Raw genomic sequence first — 13,679 nt, 5'->3', positions numbered from 1 at the left:
CCATTACGTTAGTGACGTCACCGCGGCGCGGGAACAGTGAGGTTAGGGGAGAGAGAGAGAGAGAGAAAGAAAGAAAAAAGCTGAAGTTTGTGTTCACTGTCGGATATAACTTAAATAAAGTAAGTTTATTTTGCTCTGTAGAACTGACTATGGTGTGTGTGTGTGTGTTGACGGTGTGAACGAACACTTTTGTCTGAAAGGTGTGTTCAGGTATGAAGCAGGCGGTAACGGCGGAACAGATCGCGCAGTGGTTCACTCTCGGGACTCAGTTTGCTAATGTTCGAATCACTGAGGAAAAGGAAAAAGAGAATTCAAAAAAACACGAGGAGCAGCAAAAGGAGACGAGGTGACATACCACTTTATAACTTTGTATTCACTTTTCTGGGTGTGGCTGCGTGAACACTTCATATTATACAAAACGTGCTAGCGGTGCTATCGTTTTCAGGCTTCAGGTCAGTCTACGCATCCGCAGTGTAATTAGCCACCTGAACATGAGCTCGATGTTTTTTTTTGTTTTTTGTTTTTAACTAATGACCCATTGTTGAGTAACTGCCCTGACTGAGAATACAACAGAATTTATTATTATTATTTTAGGATTTTAGGGCGTGGCGGAATGTCACTTATCGTCCCAGGCTAATTTAAGATATCTTTAATTGGCTTCCTTAATGGCCTAATCATCCGGCTTGGCGCATGCGCAGTGAGTGATTTGTGCGTTCTCGCTGTTTCTCATTTGCCGAATCAGCTAGTAAACCGTGTTTTTAGAAGTCAACAGATTAATCTGTTTATCGGCTCTTGTCATTTGATTGCTGGAACTATCGGCAAAAATCCATACCATTTTAGTTTTTTCCGTCTTGCGTCCGTTGCTGGAGCGGGTGAGAAGGTCCGCTGTTACTAGGAGAGCGGCCTCTAGAGGTGAATCAGTGATGCTTCGTGCTGGGTTTTTTTTTTGTTTTTTTTTTACACGTGATGTTCACACTATTATTTTAATTATTAACTACTTATTATCGATTAATATATTCCTATTTATTTTATTTAGCACGTTTTCATGGTCAGTACTTTTTATTTTTGTATTAAAGTTTAAGTTTATTTTACTTGGAGTGTTGTGTTGTGTTTTGTTTTTTGATCTAGTATCCATTTAAAAAAATTGATTAATCTGTTATCGGCAAGTACGATCCAACCTAGTTATCAGTAAAATCCACTATCAGTTGACCTCTACTTCTGTTATCTACATTTAAACTTTTAATTAGAAAAAAATTTTGTTTTAGGTGTGAAACAGCAGCTTTAATCCTTAAATAAATTCTTTAATATTGATAAATAAATACATTTGAATTAAAAATGTCTTATATTAATAGGCCAGGTATTGCATCATTTAATTGTAACACTTTTTTTATTTATTACATTTAATCTATTAAAAGAACATTAATACATGGTTTTTAAATGTAGGAAATGAAAATGAGACAAATTTAGAACAAAAATTTAAAACTGTGTCTTTGTTTAGTTCTGGCCCTGGAAACCCTGAGAAGGATGGATCAGTCGGAGGAGTCAGGAGAAAGAGAAATCCTGGTGTTCTCATTGGTGAGACGTGGTTTTATACACAAATTGGTAATTGTTGTGTAACAGAGAATCATGCTGTCTCATAATATATCGTTTGTGATCATGTGCAAGACAATGGTTTGTGCTGTGTACTTAATGTGACATGTGGTTTTGTGGTCAATATTAGACACGGGGGTTAGTCCTTCTCCTCCTCTCACAGCCCATGAGTATCCAACACTCCCTATCACCAGGAACAGGCTGGAGGTGTGTGTATTGATATATGTGAACACACACACACACACACACACACACGCAATCTTAGGCACTGACTAATTAAAGTGTGTGTGTGTGTGTGTGTGTGTGTAGCTGATCTCTCTGATCAAGAGTAACTCTGTGGTGATTATACAAGGAGCAACGGGCAGTGGCAAGACTACCCAACTGCCTCAGTTCCTTCTGGATTACTACATGGAGAAGGGCGCCACCTGCAACATAGTGGTCACACAGCCACGCAAGATTGGAGCCAGCAGCATTGCACGCTGGGTCGCCCAACAGCGCAAGTGTATGCTTGGCAGCCTAGTGGGGTATCAGGTACGCATAGGTGCAAGAAAAGGTATTAGAGGAGGTAGTACGAGATGAGGTGAGTGAGTGCATGTGAGAGAGAGAGAGAGAGAGAGAGAGAGAGAGAGAGAGAGAGAGAGAGAGAGAGAGAGAGGAAAAAGTAAGGAAATGTTTAAAAACTATATAAAAGAAAGAAAAGCTGAGTTTACAAGTAAGCTGATGTTATATATATATATATCATGTCACACTTTTACTTTTCTTCTTCCCTCTTTTCTTTTCATCATACCTTATTTTTCTTGCATGTGTGTGTAGGTGGGGTTGGAGAAAATGGCTACAGAACACACTCGGCTGATCTACATGACTACTGGAGTGCTGCTGCAGAAACTGGTGTCAGCCAAGAGCCTCATCGAGTTCACACACATTTTTATAGATGAGGTATCACACACATCTACAGCCCACACACACAAACACACACACAGTAGTTATGATGGTGTGTTGTATGTGCTTCAGGTCCATGAACGGACAAATGAGCTGGACTTTCTTCTGCTTGTGGTCAGAAAACTGCTGCATTCCAACTCACGATTCGTTAAGGTACAACACGCACACACTTCTACACCTTGACTGTGTCCAACCTGCAGGTGACCATCTGTCTCTCTCTCTCTGTCTCTCTTTCTCTCGCGCGCTCTCTCTCTCTTTCCTACAGGTGATCCTGATGTCAGCTACAATTAATTGTGCAGAGTTTGCAGAATACTTTGGTACTCCGATCAGGAACCAGATAAACCCAGCGTACGTGTTTGAGGTGAAGGGAGCGCCGTATACAGTTGATGAGTTTTACCTGGATGACCTCAAAGCCATCCTGCCCTTCAGAGTGAGTGGTGCAAGTGAGCAGGTGGTGTAGGCGAGTGCCTTGGATAGTTCAGTGCTCTGTATGGTGTAATGTCAGAACACATTAACCCTTCCTACATCATCACACCTCTAGTATCTGTGCACAGTGGTGACATAATGACTCAGATTGTTGCTGTAGTGCTTCATGGCGTTTGTGTGTGTTTCAGTTGGACATTTCCCTCCCTGATGAGCCCTACATTACAATGGAGATGTATAATGTTGCAGTGAGCCTCATCCAAAATTTTGATGAGATGGAGACTAAAGAACAATGGTCAGATTTCATATAGACCTACAACTCAGTTCATCATAATTCCCTTTTCATAACTTTTACAGTTAGTGTTTGGCAGGTGCCCCAACTGAGAAGCTGAAATCTGCATGTGTGTGTTGGACAGTCATTTGGAGCTGGATGACTGTGCGGGTCTCCCAGAAAGAGGCAGCGTTTTGGTGTTTCTGCCTGGACTTGCTGAGATTCAGTACATGCAGGATGCTCTTGCTAAACTTGTCCGCAAAAGGTCAGCAGGTCAAATGTAGTCCATCTTTGATCCCTTACATTTTATAGTAATTTAGGCATCCAGAGACTTTTTTGTCCACACACAACTCATTTAGAAATTTTTTTTTTTTTTTTTTTTTACTTGTTACCTTCTTACTATTACTATTTTTACACCAGATTTTCCACTAGAATGATTGTTAAAGTCTACATTATTACCATTCTCGCATTTGATTATTTTCCATTTTTGAATTAAGTCTGACTGTGTGCCTATCAGGTTGCAGGTTTACCCTCTCCACTCCAGTGTGACCCTAGAGGAGCAGAACGGGGTCTTTTTGGTACCTGCACCTGGATATAGGAAGGTAACATGCACATGTGCTTGCTCTTTCTCTCTCTTCATTTTTGTTTAGTAGTTGCTTAATTAAACTGCCCTGTTTGTGTGTGTGTATAATGTTTTTCAGATTATCCTGTCCACCAACATTGCAGAAAGTTCAGTTACAGTGCCTGATGTCAAATATGGTGTGTGTCTCCGTGTGTGTATGTAGTATATATTTTATGACTGAGAAGGTGAACAGAAATTAAATTAAATGCGAATTAGGACATGCCTACAAATTGAAGTGTTTGTGTGTGGGACAGTGATTGACTTCTGCTTGGTACGTCAACGGATATGTGACAAAGAAACGAACTACCAGTCTCTCCATCTCACCTGGGCATCCAAGATCAACTGTAACCAGCGGAGAGGTGAAAAAAAATCATAATTACATTGTATCTCATGCGTTAACATTTATCAGGATTATCATCATCATCAGGATGACTCGCGTACATCTCTCTCACCTCACTCAGGTCGAGCGGGTCGCGTGTCTAAAGGTTTTTGCTATCGCTTGGTCACTAGAACTTTCTGGAAGAGCAGCATTCCGGAACACACCATTCCTGAGATGCTGGTGAGTATTTGTATTACTACCTGTATGAGTGAGTTGATTATTTTCAGTATTGCACTGACACTGTGTGTGTGGGTGTGTGTACAGCGCGCCCCTTTATCCAGTACAGTGTTAAAGGTGAAGTTGTTGGACATGGGCGATCCGTGCTCTATGCTCTCTACAGCTCTCACACCTCCAAAACTGGATGACATTGAGAGGACCATCCTACAACTTAAAGAGGTCAGGGGTCAATAGTCACCTTCATACACCTTAACCAGTCTGTCTCAAAAAACTATAACATTTAGAGTGTTTCATGAACTGGGTATTAACATCTAGAGCATGAAATTGGCTTTTCTTTGTCTTCTTTATGGTTTATTAAGGTGTATTGAGTTGTTTTCTTGTGCTAATTAGCTGATCACTTAAACAGGAAATGTAATATAAAATGGATGTTATGGCACAATATCTAATTTAATGTTGCTATGTTTTTTTGAATGTGTCCTCACAAATGATTCTATACCCGACCCTGAAATGTGTGTTTGTGTGTAAGTAGCTGGGTGCGCTCTCAGTGTGTAGCAGCACTATGAAGCGGTTTGATGGTAATTTAACTTTTCTGGGTCGGGTTCTTGCTCACCTCCCTGTGGATCATGACTTTCTCTGTGTCCTCTCAGCTGCCTCTCTGTCGTTGAAGAGTTTTTTTGCAATGCCATCTCTGCAGAAGCTTCCTGGTTACCGGCGAGTTTACCCTTTTTTTTTAATTCTTGTATAAATACCCCCACCCCACCCCCCATTGCAGTGGTGTTTTGTATCTAATCCTGCTTGTTGCGTTGTGTATGTGTGCGATCTCTCAGGAGTAAGCTGTCATTTGCACAAGGAGTACCCAGCGACCCCATTGCCTTTGTTTATGCTTTTAAGGTACGAATTCTTTATATTGAGTGTATTTATTAACTTTTGATTTGTGTGCACAGAGCCCGAGTCCCAAATATGCATGAAAAAAGATTTAGAAATTCAGCCTCATCCCAAATCACATTTTTGGCTTTGCCCAAGTCCCAATACACATCTAGAATTTCAGCTTTATCCCAGCAGCCATTTTGGGCTTTGCTGTCATGCTTTTTGCCAGTATTTCACTGTATCCATGTACGTATCCTATGCACTTTTAGATTTCATCTGCTCTGTGTGTGTGTGTGTGTGTGTGTGTGTGTGTGTGTGTGTGTGTGTGTGTGTGTGTGTGTGTACTTGTGTGTTTTAGGCCTGGAACACAACCAGAGCCAAAGGAGAACTTCGACGACCAAAAGTGGGTTTGTGTGCTCTGTACAAATATCTAGGGTGCAAGATGTATGGAAATACACTGATCAGGCATAACATTATGACCACCTTCTTAATATTTTGTTGGTTCCCTTTTTGCTGCCAAAACAGTTCTGATTGCTGAGCATTAACAGCTTTAACTTATTCAGCATTTTGAGCTACAGGAGCTCGTCTGTTGGATCGGATCACATTGACCAGTCTTCACTCCCCACATGCATCAGTGAGCCGCAGCCACCCATGACCCTGTCGCTGGTTCACCAATAATCCTTCCTTGGACCACTTGAAAGATATTGTCCACTGCAGAATGGGAACATCTCTCAAGAACTGCAGTTTTGGAGATGCTCTGATCCAGTCATCTAGCCATCACAATTTGGCCTTCTGATCAAATTTTTATACTTGCCCTTTTTTCTGCTTCTAACACGTCAAATTTAAGGACAAAATACATAAGGACAAGGAGATAATTGTTGTTATTTACTTTACCGAATTATAATGTCATAATCTTTTGCCTGATTGGTGTACACAATTTATAGTAAAACTGAATAGAAATTGAGCAGGCATGCTGATTAAAAACAGGAAGTGTTGATCGAATATAGAAAGTGGGGAAACACACATCAGAGGAAGCTTTTTTACTGAATTCTAATGTTAAATCACAGATACTGTGTATATATAAAGCAGTTAATTTGGAGTTTATATAAGGTTTTGTTTTGGTGTGTGTGTGTGTGTGTGTGTGTGTGTGTGTGTGTGTGTGTGTGTGTGTGTGTGCACGCACGCGTGTGTATTTTTAGGATGAGCTGGATTGGGGCAAAGAGAACTGCATTCAGATTAAACGGATACGAGAGGTTACCAGTCTCTCACGCATACAATGCAAATATTCACAACGCTTCACTTTTTCCACATTTTATGTTACAGCCTTATTCCAAAATGGAATGTATTTATTACTTTCCTCAAACTTCTACAAGCAATACCCCCATAATGACAATGTGAATAAGAAGTTTGTATGAAATCTTTGCAGATGTTTTAAAAAATAACAAAAGAAGAAAATCACATGTGCACAAGTATTTACAGCCTACGCCATGACACTCAAAATTGAGCACAGGTACATCCTGTTTCCACTGATCATCCTTGAGATGTTTCTGCAAAATTGAATAGAGTCCACCTGTCGTGAATTCAGTTGATTGGACATGATTTGGAAAGGCACACACCTGTCTATATGAGGTCCCACAGTGAACAGTGTAATCAGGATCTGTGGAAGGGTACAGAATAATTTCTGCAGATTTGGAGGTCCCAGTGATCACAATGGCCTTCACCTAACTTCAGCCTAACTGGGCGATCAGGGAGAAGGGCATTACTCAAGGAGGTGACCAAGAACCCCATGGTCACTCTAAAAGAGCTTCAGTGTTTCTCTGTGGAGAGAGAAGAACCGCCCAGAAAAACAACCATCTCTGCAGCACTCCACAATCAGGCCTGTATTGTTAAATGGACAGACGGAAGCCACTCCTCTGTAAAAGGCACATGACAGCCCACCTGGAGTTTGCCGGAAGGCACCTAAAAGACTCTCAGATGCTGAGAAACAAAGCTTGAACTCTTTGGCCTGAATGCCAAGCATCATGTCTGGAGGAAACCAGGCACCGCTCATCACTTGGCCAATATTATTTATGTTTTTCAGCAGGAGTAACTGGGAGACTAGTCAGGATCTAGGGAAAGATGAATGCAGCAATGTACAGAGACCTCTTTGGCAAAAACCTGCTACAGAACACTCTGGACCTCAGACTGGGGCGATGGTTCGGTTTCCAAAAGGACAACAGCCCGAAGCACACAGCCAAGATAACAAAGGAGTGACTATAAGACGACTCTGAATGTCCTTGAGTGGCCAAGCCGGAACCCAGACTTAAACCCGATTTGAACATCTCTGGAGAAATCTAAAAATGGCTGTGCACCAACACTCCCCATTTAACCTGATAGAGCTTGAAAGGTTCTACAAAGAAGAATGGGAGAAACTGCCCAAAAACAAATGTGCCATGTTTGCAGCATCATACTCAAAAAGACTTGAGGCAGTAATTGTGCCAAAGGTGCTTCAACAAATATTAAGCAAAGGCTGTGAATACTTATGTACATGTGATTTATTTTCATTTATTTTCTGTTTGAAATCTTTGCTAATTTATATATATGAAAAAAAAAAAAAAACTTCTTTCATGTTGTCATTAGGGGGTATTGTTTGTAGAATTTTTAGGAAAAAAAGGAATTTAATAAATTTTGAAAAAAGGCTGTAACATAAAACATGGAAAAAGTGAAACGCTGTGAATACTTTCATCTACACTGTAGATACATATAAACACTCATATACCTTTTTACAAACACTTGATGCAGATTACTATCGTTTCTGGTGTGGGGGGGTGTGTGTGTGTGTGTGTGTTACAGGTGGCTGAGTTGTTTGAGGATCTGAAGAAACGAGCATCTCAGTTCAACATGCACATCAATGAAAAGTCTTCTCCCACAGACTACACCAGCTTACACACACAGAAATTCATACTACAGGTAACTAACAACCACACACATGCATACATGGCAATAAAAAAGGCCAAGACAATAAATGTTTTTTTTTTTTTTTTATTTAAATTTTTTCGCACAAGCTATCAAAATTAAAGCAATAATATAATTTGTAGAGTTAAAAATTATCACTCCCATCACCATGACGACAAAGTTGAGAGGAAATAATTATTTAGGAGTAATTTCAGTCTGTGTTTTAGGTGGCCATCGCAGGAGCATTTTATCCAAATTACTTCCTCCAGGGAACAATTGACGAGGAGCTTGCCTCCAAGGACCTCCATGGAAATGACCCCAGGACCACCATAGTGGTATTCAGGCAGCTTTCATTCATCTGGGATAATGATAATGATATAAAAAAATTACTAATGATTTTATATTTTTCTCAGGTGCGTAATATCCCTCCGTATGCGTTCCTCTACTATAAACAGCTCCAGTCTCTCTTCAGACAATGCGGTCAGGTCAAAACCATCAACTTTGACTGCTCCCGGTACATCATTTTGTCTGTGTGTGCGTGCATGTGTGTGCGATGAACATTGATATGGGTATATGTAATTTGTGTATGTGTCGGATCAGGGCCTATGTTGAGTTCTACCGCTCGTCATTACGATGTTCTGGCGTTCTTCCAGAGGTCTCTCTGTCTCTGCTCCTTGCTCAGCAAAGACTTCCTCTACATCTCTACATTCATCCTGCTGAAGAGGTGGAGACTCAGGCAGGGGGGCAGAGTATCTCGCAACTCAGACACACACGGTACAAACACACACACTTAGCAAAGAAGCAGCAATATCAGATGACCATCTCCGACTGTACTAATGTCTTTTTATGTCTGTCACTGTCTGTATTTCTCATTTGTGTCTTCTGTTTCGAACTTTTTTGTCTCTTTCTATCTCAGAGTGAATGTGGATTTTCAGAATCAGTCTGTGAGCCCAGTCGGAGCTCTGAGCAGCTCCATTGAGCCGGAAAAACTTCCGTCTAACAAGGTCTTCATCGTCAATATCACAGAGGTGTCCAGTCTCCGTTTTTCATTTTAAAACTATTTAAAAATGTACTTTATTTTATTTATTTGTTTATTTAATAGTAGCATTTCTGGTGTCTGAATGTGGGTATGCTAACAGAATTTAAATTTAAGAATACATAACTTTACATTATTTCCATTTTATTTATTATCTGATTCTGAACGATGGTTTTTTTTTGGAAGAGAACCGGATTCTCTCCGCCACATCTGTCTATGACTCACTCTTGATGCATGTGAAGATGCCTCGGTCACATGTCTTACCCACATCCGCTACCTTTCTTAAAGTGGCTGCTCCGGTTACTAACTCGTAAAACATTACCGCTAATTTGAAACCCCCAAGCTAGCAAAATGAACAAAAAACAACACAGTGGATTTACATTTATTATTATATTTTGAAAAAAGTTTTTTATGCCGGTTTTATTATATTTTGTTGTATTTGCCCGCTACACCTTAAAGGCCGGTCTGTGAAAATATTGTCCGACATTAATACAGTATGTGGCGCAAAAAAAGGTTGGGGACCACTGGTCTAGAACACTGGTTCCCAACCTCAAGGTCATGACCGCCACTAGGGTTCGCTAGAGATTTTCGAGGGGTCACCAAGGGCACACTTGATTATTATTATAATTAATTTTTTTATTAAATCACTTTTTTATTCATAAACAGCACGATAAATAATTCAACTTTAAAGATCATTCATGTATGAAGAGAGAGAAATTCCTTTGTGAACGTACAGACATAGCTGTAAAAAAATAATAAAAAGACGCAGCAAAGAGAAAATATGGCAAAACGCCAGGGAGAAGTAAACATGAATGAAAAAAAGGACTTATTTGGACAGTTATCTTGAATTTGGTTTCATTGAAGCAATGGACAAGATGAGCATTAAATGTGTAATGTGTATCCAATCTCTAGCCGTACATACAGTATGCAGGCCCCGACTTTACATTTAATAGACTTTAACAATTATGGAGCATGAAACAAATATGCAAATAGGTATTTTGCAATGGTTATTGTTGTTTTCACTGAGTTATGTTTTTAGTTGTTAGAATGTGAAACAAAAAATACAATAGTATGAGTAAGTTGCACCTAATTGTTAACATTCTGCATTTTTTGCATTTATTATAAAATGTATACAACTGACTGTCACATTAAATGAAACATGTCTGCTAGTGCGTTTGAATGGGGGGGTTATGGGGGTTGTTAAAAATGTTCAATGGAAGAATGGGGTCTCCTGAAAGGAAAAAAAAATGGTCTAGAAGCTGCACTAGATTTATTGTAACCTGTGCTTGTTTAATTGAACTTTCTCTGTGTTTGTGTGGATGTAGGTCATTGAAGTTGGCCATTTCTGGGGTTTCCAAGCAGATGAGCAAAGTCTGGAGAAACAGAGTTTGCTGACGGCGAACATTAATGCACGGGAGCTCCGACCACTGCCTTTTTCACTTTATCCAAACCTTCTGTGTCTTGCCCCTTTTTCTGACACGCCCACTGAATCTGGTAAATACTACAGAGCCAATATACTTCACGTCAAGGGGAGTAATGCAGAGGTAACTAACACACACAGACTTGCTAAAGTGTCACCATGTAAGAGTGGTCTGCAGTGTGTGTATGTTTAGTTTGTGTGTTTATGTGCAGGTGTTCTTTGTGGACTTTGGAAACACTTACAAGGTGCCGTGCAGCTCTCTGAGGGAGCTTCCTGATGATCTAAAAGCTCTGCCCTTTCAGGTATTGTCTCCATGGTAATCAATTAGACTTTTATATAAACACTTAATTAAACATGCAATCAAGCTAAAATAATACATACCAGAAGTGGTAAACTTAAGGTGGGATGTGCGTGTATGCGTGTGTTTTTGTTTTTCAGGCACGTGAGTTCAGAGTGGCGTGTTTGGCTCCATCAGCAGAGTCGGTGATTCTGGGCGACCATTGGAGCAGTCGAGCTCGGAACCGTTTCACCACACTTGTGAAAGGCCGCTCGCTCATTGTCACACTCTACTCCATCGTGTACGGGGTTATGCACGTCCATCTCCATGTCTCATTGGAAACAGGGGACGTCAACATTGCAGACTTGCTCGTGCAAGAAGGCTACGCTCGACCCGCTCCGGAGTGCCTTGAAAGCAAGGTAACCACAGAAAAGGCAACCTATCACAGAATTCGAAGTTAAAATGTGGATTTTGCAATTCCTGTTGGAGCTAAAGCGTGATTTTTACATTAAAAAAATTATATCTGTACATGCAGATGAAAGTTATTAATGTCACTAGTAGAGGTCAGCCGATAGATTTTACAGATACCTGGATAGCTAAGTTGGATCGTGCCTGCTGATAATCAATTATTCAATCGTTAGTTTTTAAAATGTATTTATTCACTTATGAAAATGTGCTAAATGAATATAAATATATTAATTAGGGCTGCAGCTAACGATTATTTTGATAATTGAGTAATCTGACTTATAACGTTTGTTTTTTAATGTTTTGCTTAACTATATAAAACACTATTTCAGGGTTTTTATGTATAAAAGTTTACTTAAAAAATGCAATAGCCATATATTGAGTTTAACTATCTTTAATTTCGTCATTATAAAGCTCATAGTGGCTGCTTGTTGAGTGTATGCAGTATTTCTCCTTGAACAAATTCCCTCATGCTGGGTTGGTTGTTTGTTTGAAAAAGAAAACAAAAAACAAAAACCCCAGCATTTGAGTATGAAAATTAGTGTTTTCTGTAAATCAACATTTGTATTGTATTTTGCAGATGGCAAGTTGGCAACCATGCTTCAAAAATGTATATGAAATATAATGCAACATTTTTTTAACAATTTTGGTTTAATAAAATAGACATTCAGGGGTGTGTGTGTGTGTGTGTGTGGAGGGGGGGCAGAGGCGGAGGGAAAACTCGTTTTTTACTATCACTCCTGTACACTACGTATCCCTAAACTTTAACATTTTTACTTTTTCTTCTTTGTGACGAAAATTAAGATAAGCAATCTTCGCTTTCTGGCTTCGCTTCACCATCTAGCAGCGATGTCTCGAGCTCGTACCTCAATTTTTTGCTCGCGTAACAAAGCAAAAAAATCGACCGAGTGACCGCTCATATCTCGGAAAACTCGTACATTAATGCACTCGTAGGTCAAGGTACCACTGTAGTTGTGAAAGGAAGGAGGAAGACTGTGAACAATGACTTACTTGGCCGGCTACTGTTTAGATACAAGCCGTTGTAACGCGTTGAGTCTGGGTGAAGGGAGAGCTCGCTAACTCCAGTTGCAACAGAAATCATATAAGTACAGACAGGTTTCCAAAACTCGTGCTTTTTTTTTATTTTTCTTTGCAACAGCGTAATGGGTTAGTCAAAGAAACTTAGAAATGAGCATCAGAAAATAATAAGGACATTATCCTCAGTCTTGAACACGCAGTAATAGCGGAAGAATGCAGTGGCAGGCTATTCCCAAAATACCGCTATGCTCCTAATAGAAGCGCAACATATTGCATTTAGTGTCTTTCGTTAAAGCCTGTGTAAAGTTAATTAGTTTCAGAGTAGACAGGCTTTTAGACAGGTGCAGCTTATTTATGTTAAAAATAAAAATATTTGTTAAATTCAGTGGGTGTGGCTCATATATGGGTGCGCTTAATAGTCCGGAAATTACGGTACAAACATTAAAAACAAGCAAATTAAAAGTATAGTAAAGCTGCAGTAAATCACTTTTGAAAACAGAAGTTTTAGTAGACAAATGCTGTAAAAACAGAATGAAACAGAGAAACGCACTAAGCTTAACAGGCTTAATAAAAAACAATACAAATGCATAATCATTCGCTAAAAACCCCAACAGTGGGGAAAAAATGTGATTGTTTACTGCTGCTGTTATTTGCTGCTTTTAGATTTAGTGTTTGTTCACACCGTTTTTTTTTTAAATCCTTTACTATGTCGCGAGCGAGCCTCAGGATCTCGTCACAGTATCTATGTACATTAAAAATGCCATCAATAAAATGCACCTGCGATCATTGTACATAATATATGCCTGCCTATACCATAACCCAGTGGGGGGCCGTGCATTTGGTACCTGGGCCTTCAGTGGGTAAGCTGTAAGCGAGTGGTACTGCTTGTATTCACTGATCTAGAAGTGGAGAACAATCCATTTCCCAGGCTGAGACTAGCTAGCTTCAGGGTTGGCCGACCTCTTCTCACGATGTCTAGCTTTTCTTGAAAATAGATTTTTAAGTATGTCCGAGACCAAATCACTTTCTCTTCCTCCATAGGCATAAAAAGTCTTTACTCGGATGTATTAATGTGTGCAGCACGCTACAGATGTGTTTTGCCAGTTGAACTTGTCTGTAAAAGTTTCCTTCTGACCAACCAATCAGAGGAAGAAAAAATGCTGACGCTTTTCTGGGCCAGTTAACTGGCCCTGTGAGGCGAATATGAAATCTGATTGGTTAAAAAAACTGACTAAGATGAG

General features: G+C 39.8%; 1 protein-coding gene across 1 annotated transcript in view; it reads left to right on the top strand.

Annotated features, from left to right (window-relative positions):
- The first annotated feature begins 19 nt into the window (after nt 1–19).
- The window catches only part of tdrd9 (tudor domain containing 9), a 17,476-nt gene continuing 3,816 nt past the window's right edge, over nt 20–13,679 (top strand). The window contains exons 1-27 of the mRNA XM_083539868.1: nt 20–119; nt 201–346; nt 1,499–1,575; nt 1,721–1,797; nt 1,900–2,121; nt 2,404–2,526; nt 2,602–2,682; nt 2,795–2,959; nt 3,144–3,247; nt 3,369–3,488; nt 3,741–3,825; nt 3,925–3,982; nt 4,100–4,204; nt 4,307–4,404; nt 4,489–4,620; nt 4,931–5,112; nt 5,229–5,292; nt 5,627–5,671; nt 6,468–6,521; nt 8,101–8,217; nt 8,430–8,537; nt 8,616–8,716; nt 8,803–8,976; nt 9,119–9,230; nt 10,564–10,782; nt 10,871–10,960; nt 11,097–11,354. Of these exons, the coding sequence (XP_083395994.1) occupies nt 213–346; nt 1,499–1,575; nt 1,721–1,797; nt 1,900–2,121; nt 2,404–2,526; nt 2,602–2,682; nt 2,795–2,959; nt 3,144–3,247; nt 3,369–3,488; nt 3,741–3,825; nt 3,925–3,982; nt 4,100–4,204; nt 4,307–4,404; nt 4,489–4,620; nt 4,931–5,112; nt 5,229–5,292; nt 5,627–5,671; nt 6,468–6,521; nt 8,101–8,217; nt 8,430–8,537; nt 8,616–8,716; nt 8,803–8,976; nt 9,119–9,230; nt 10,564–10,782; nt 10,871–10,960; nt 11,097–11,354 (3,105 nt within the window). The 5' untranslated portion in view covers nt 20–119; nt 201–212. The remainder of the gene's footprint in view (nt 120–200; nt 347–1,498; nt 1,576–1,720; nt 1,798–1,899; nt 2,122–2,403; nt 2,527–2,601; nt 2,683–2,794; nt 2,960–3,143; nt 3,248–3,368; nt 3,489–3,740; nt 3,826–3,924; nt 3,983–4,099; nt 4,205–4,306; nt 4,405–4,488; nt 4,621–4,930; nt 5,113–5,228; nt 5,293–5,626; nt 5,672–6,467; nt 6,522–8,100; nt 8,218–8,429; nt 8,538–8,615; nt 8,717–8,802; nt 8,977–9,118; nt 9,231–10,563; nt 10,783–10,870; nt 10,961–11,096; nt 11,355–13,679) is intronic.

The sequence above is a fragment of the Silurus aristotelis genome (genome assembly GCF_946808225.1).
Source record: "Silurus aristotelis genome assembly, chromosome: 4".
Taxonomy (NCBI): Eukaryota; Metazoa; Chordata; class Actinopteri; order Siluriformes; family Siluridae; genus Silurus; species Silurus aristotelis.
Note: the sequence above shows the minus strand (reverse complement) of the source record. Positions and strands in the feature narration are given on the sequence as shown.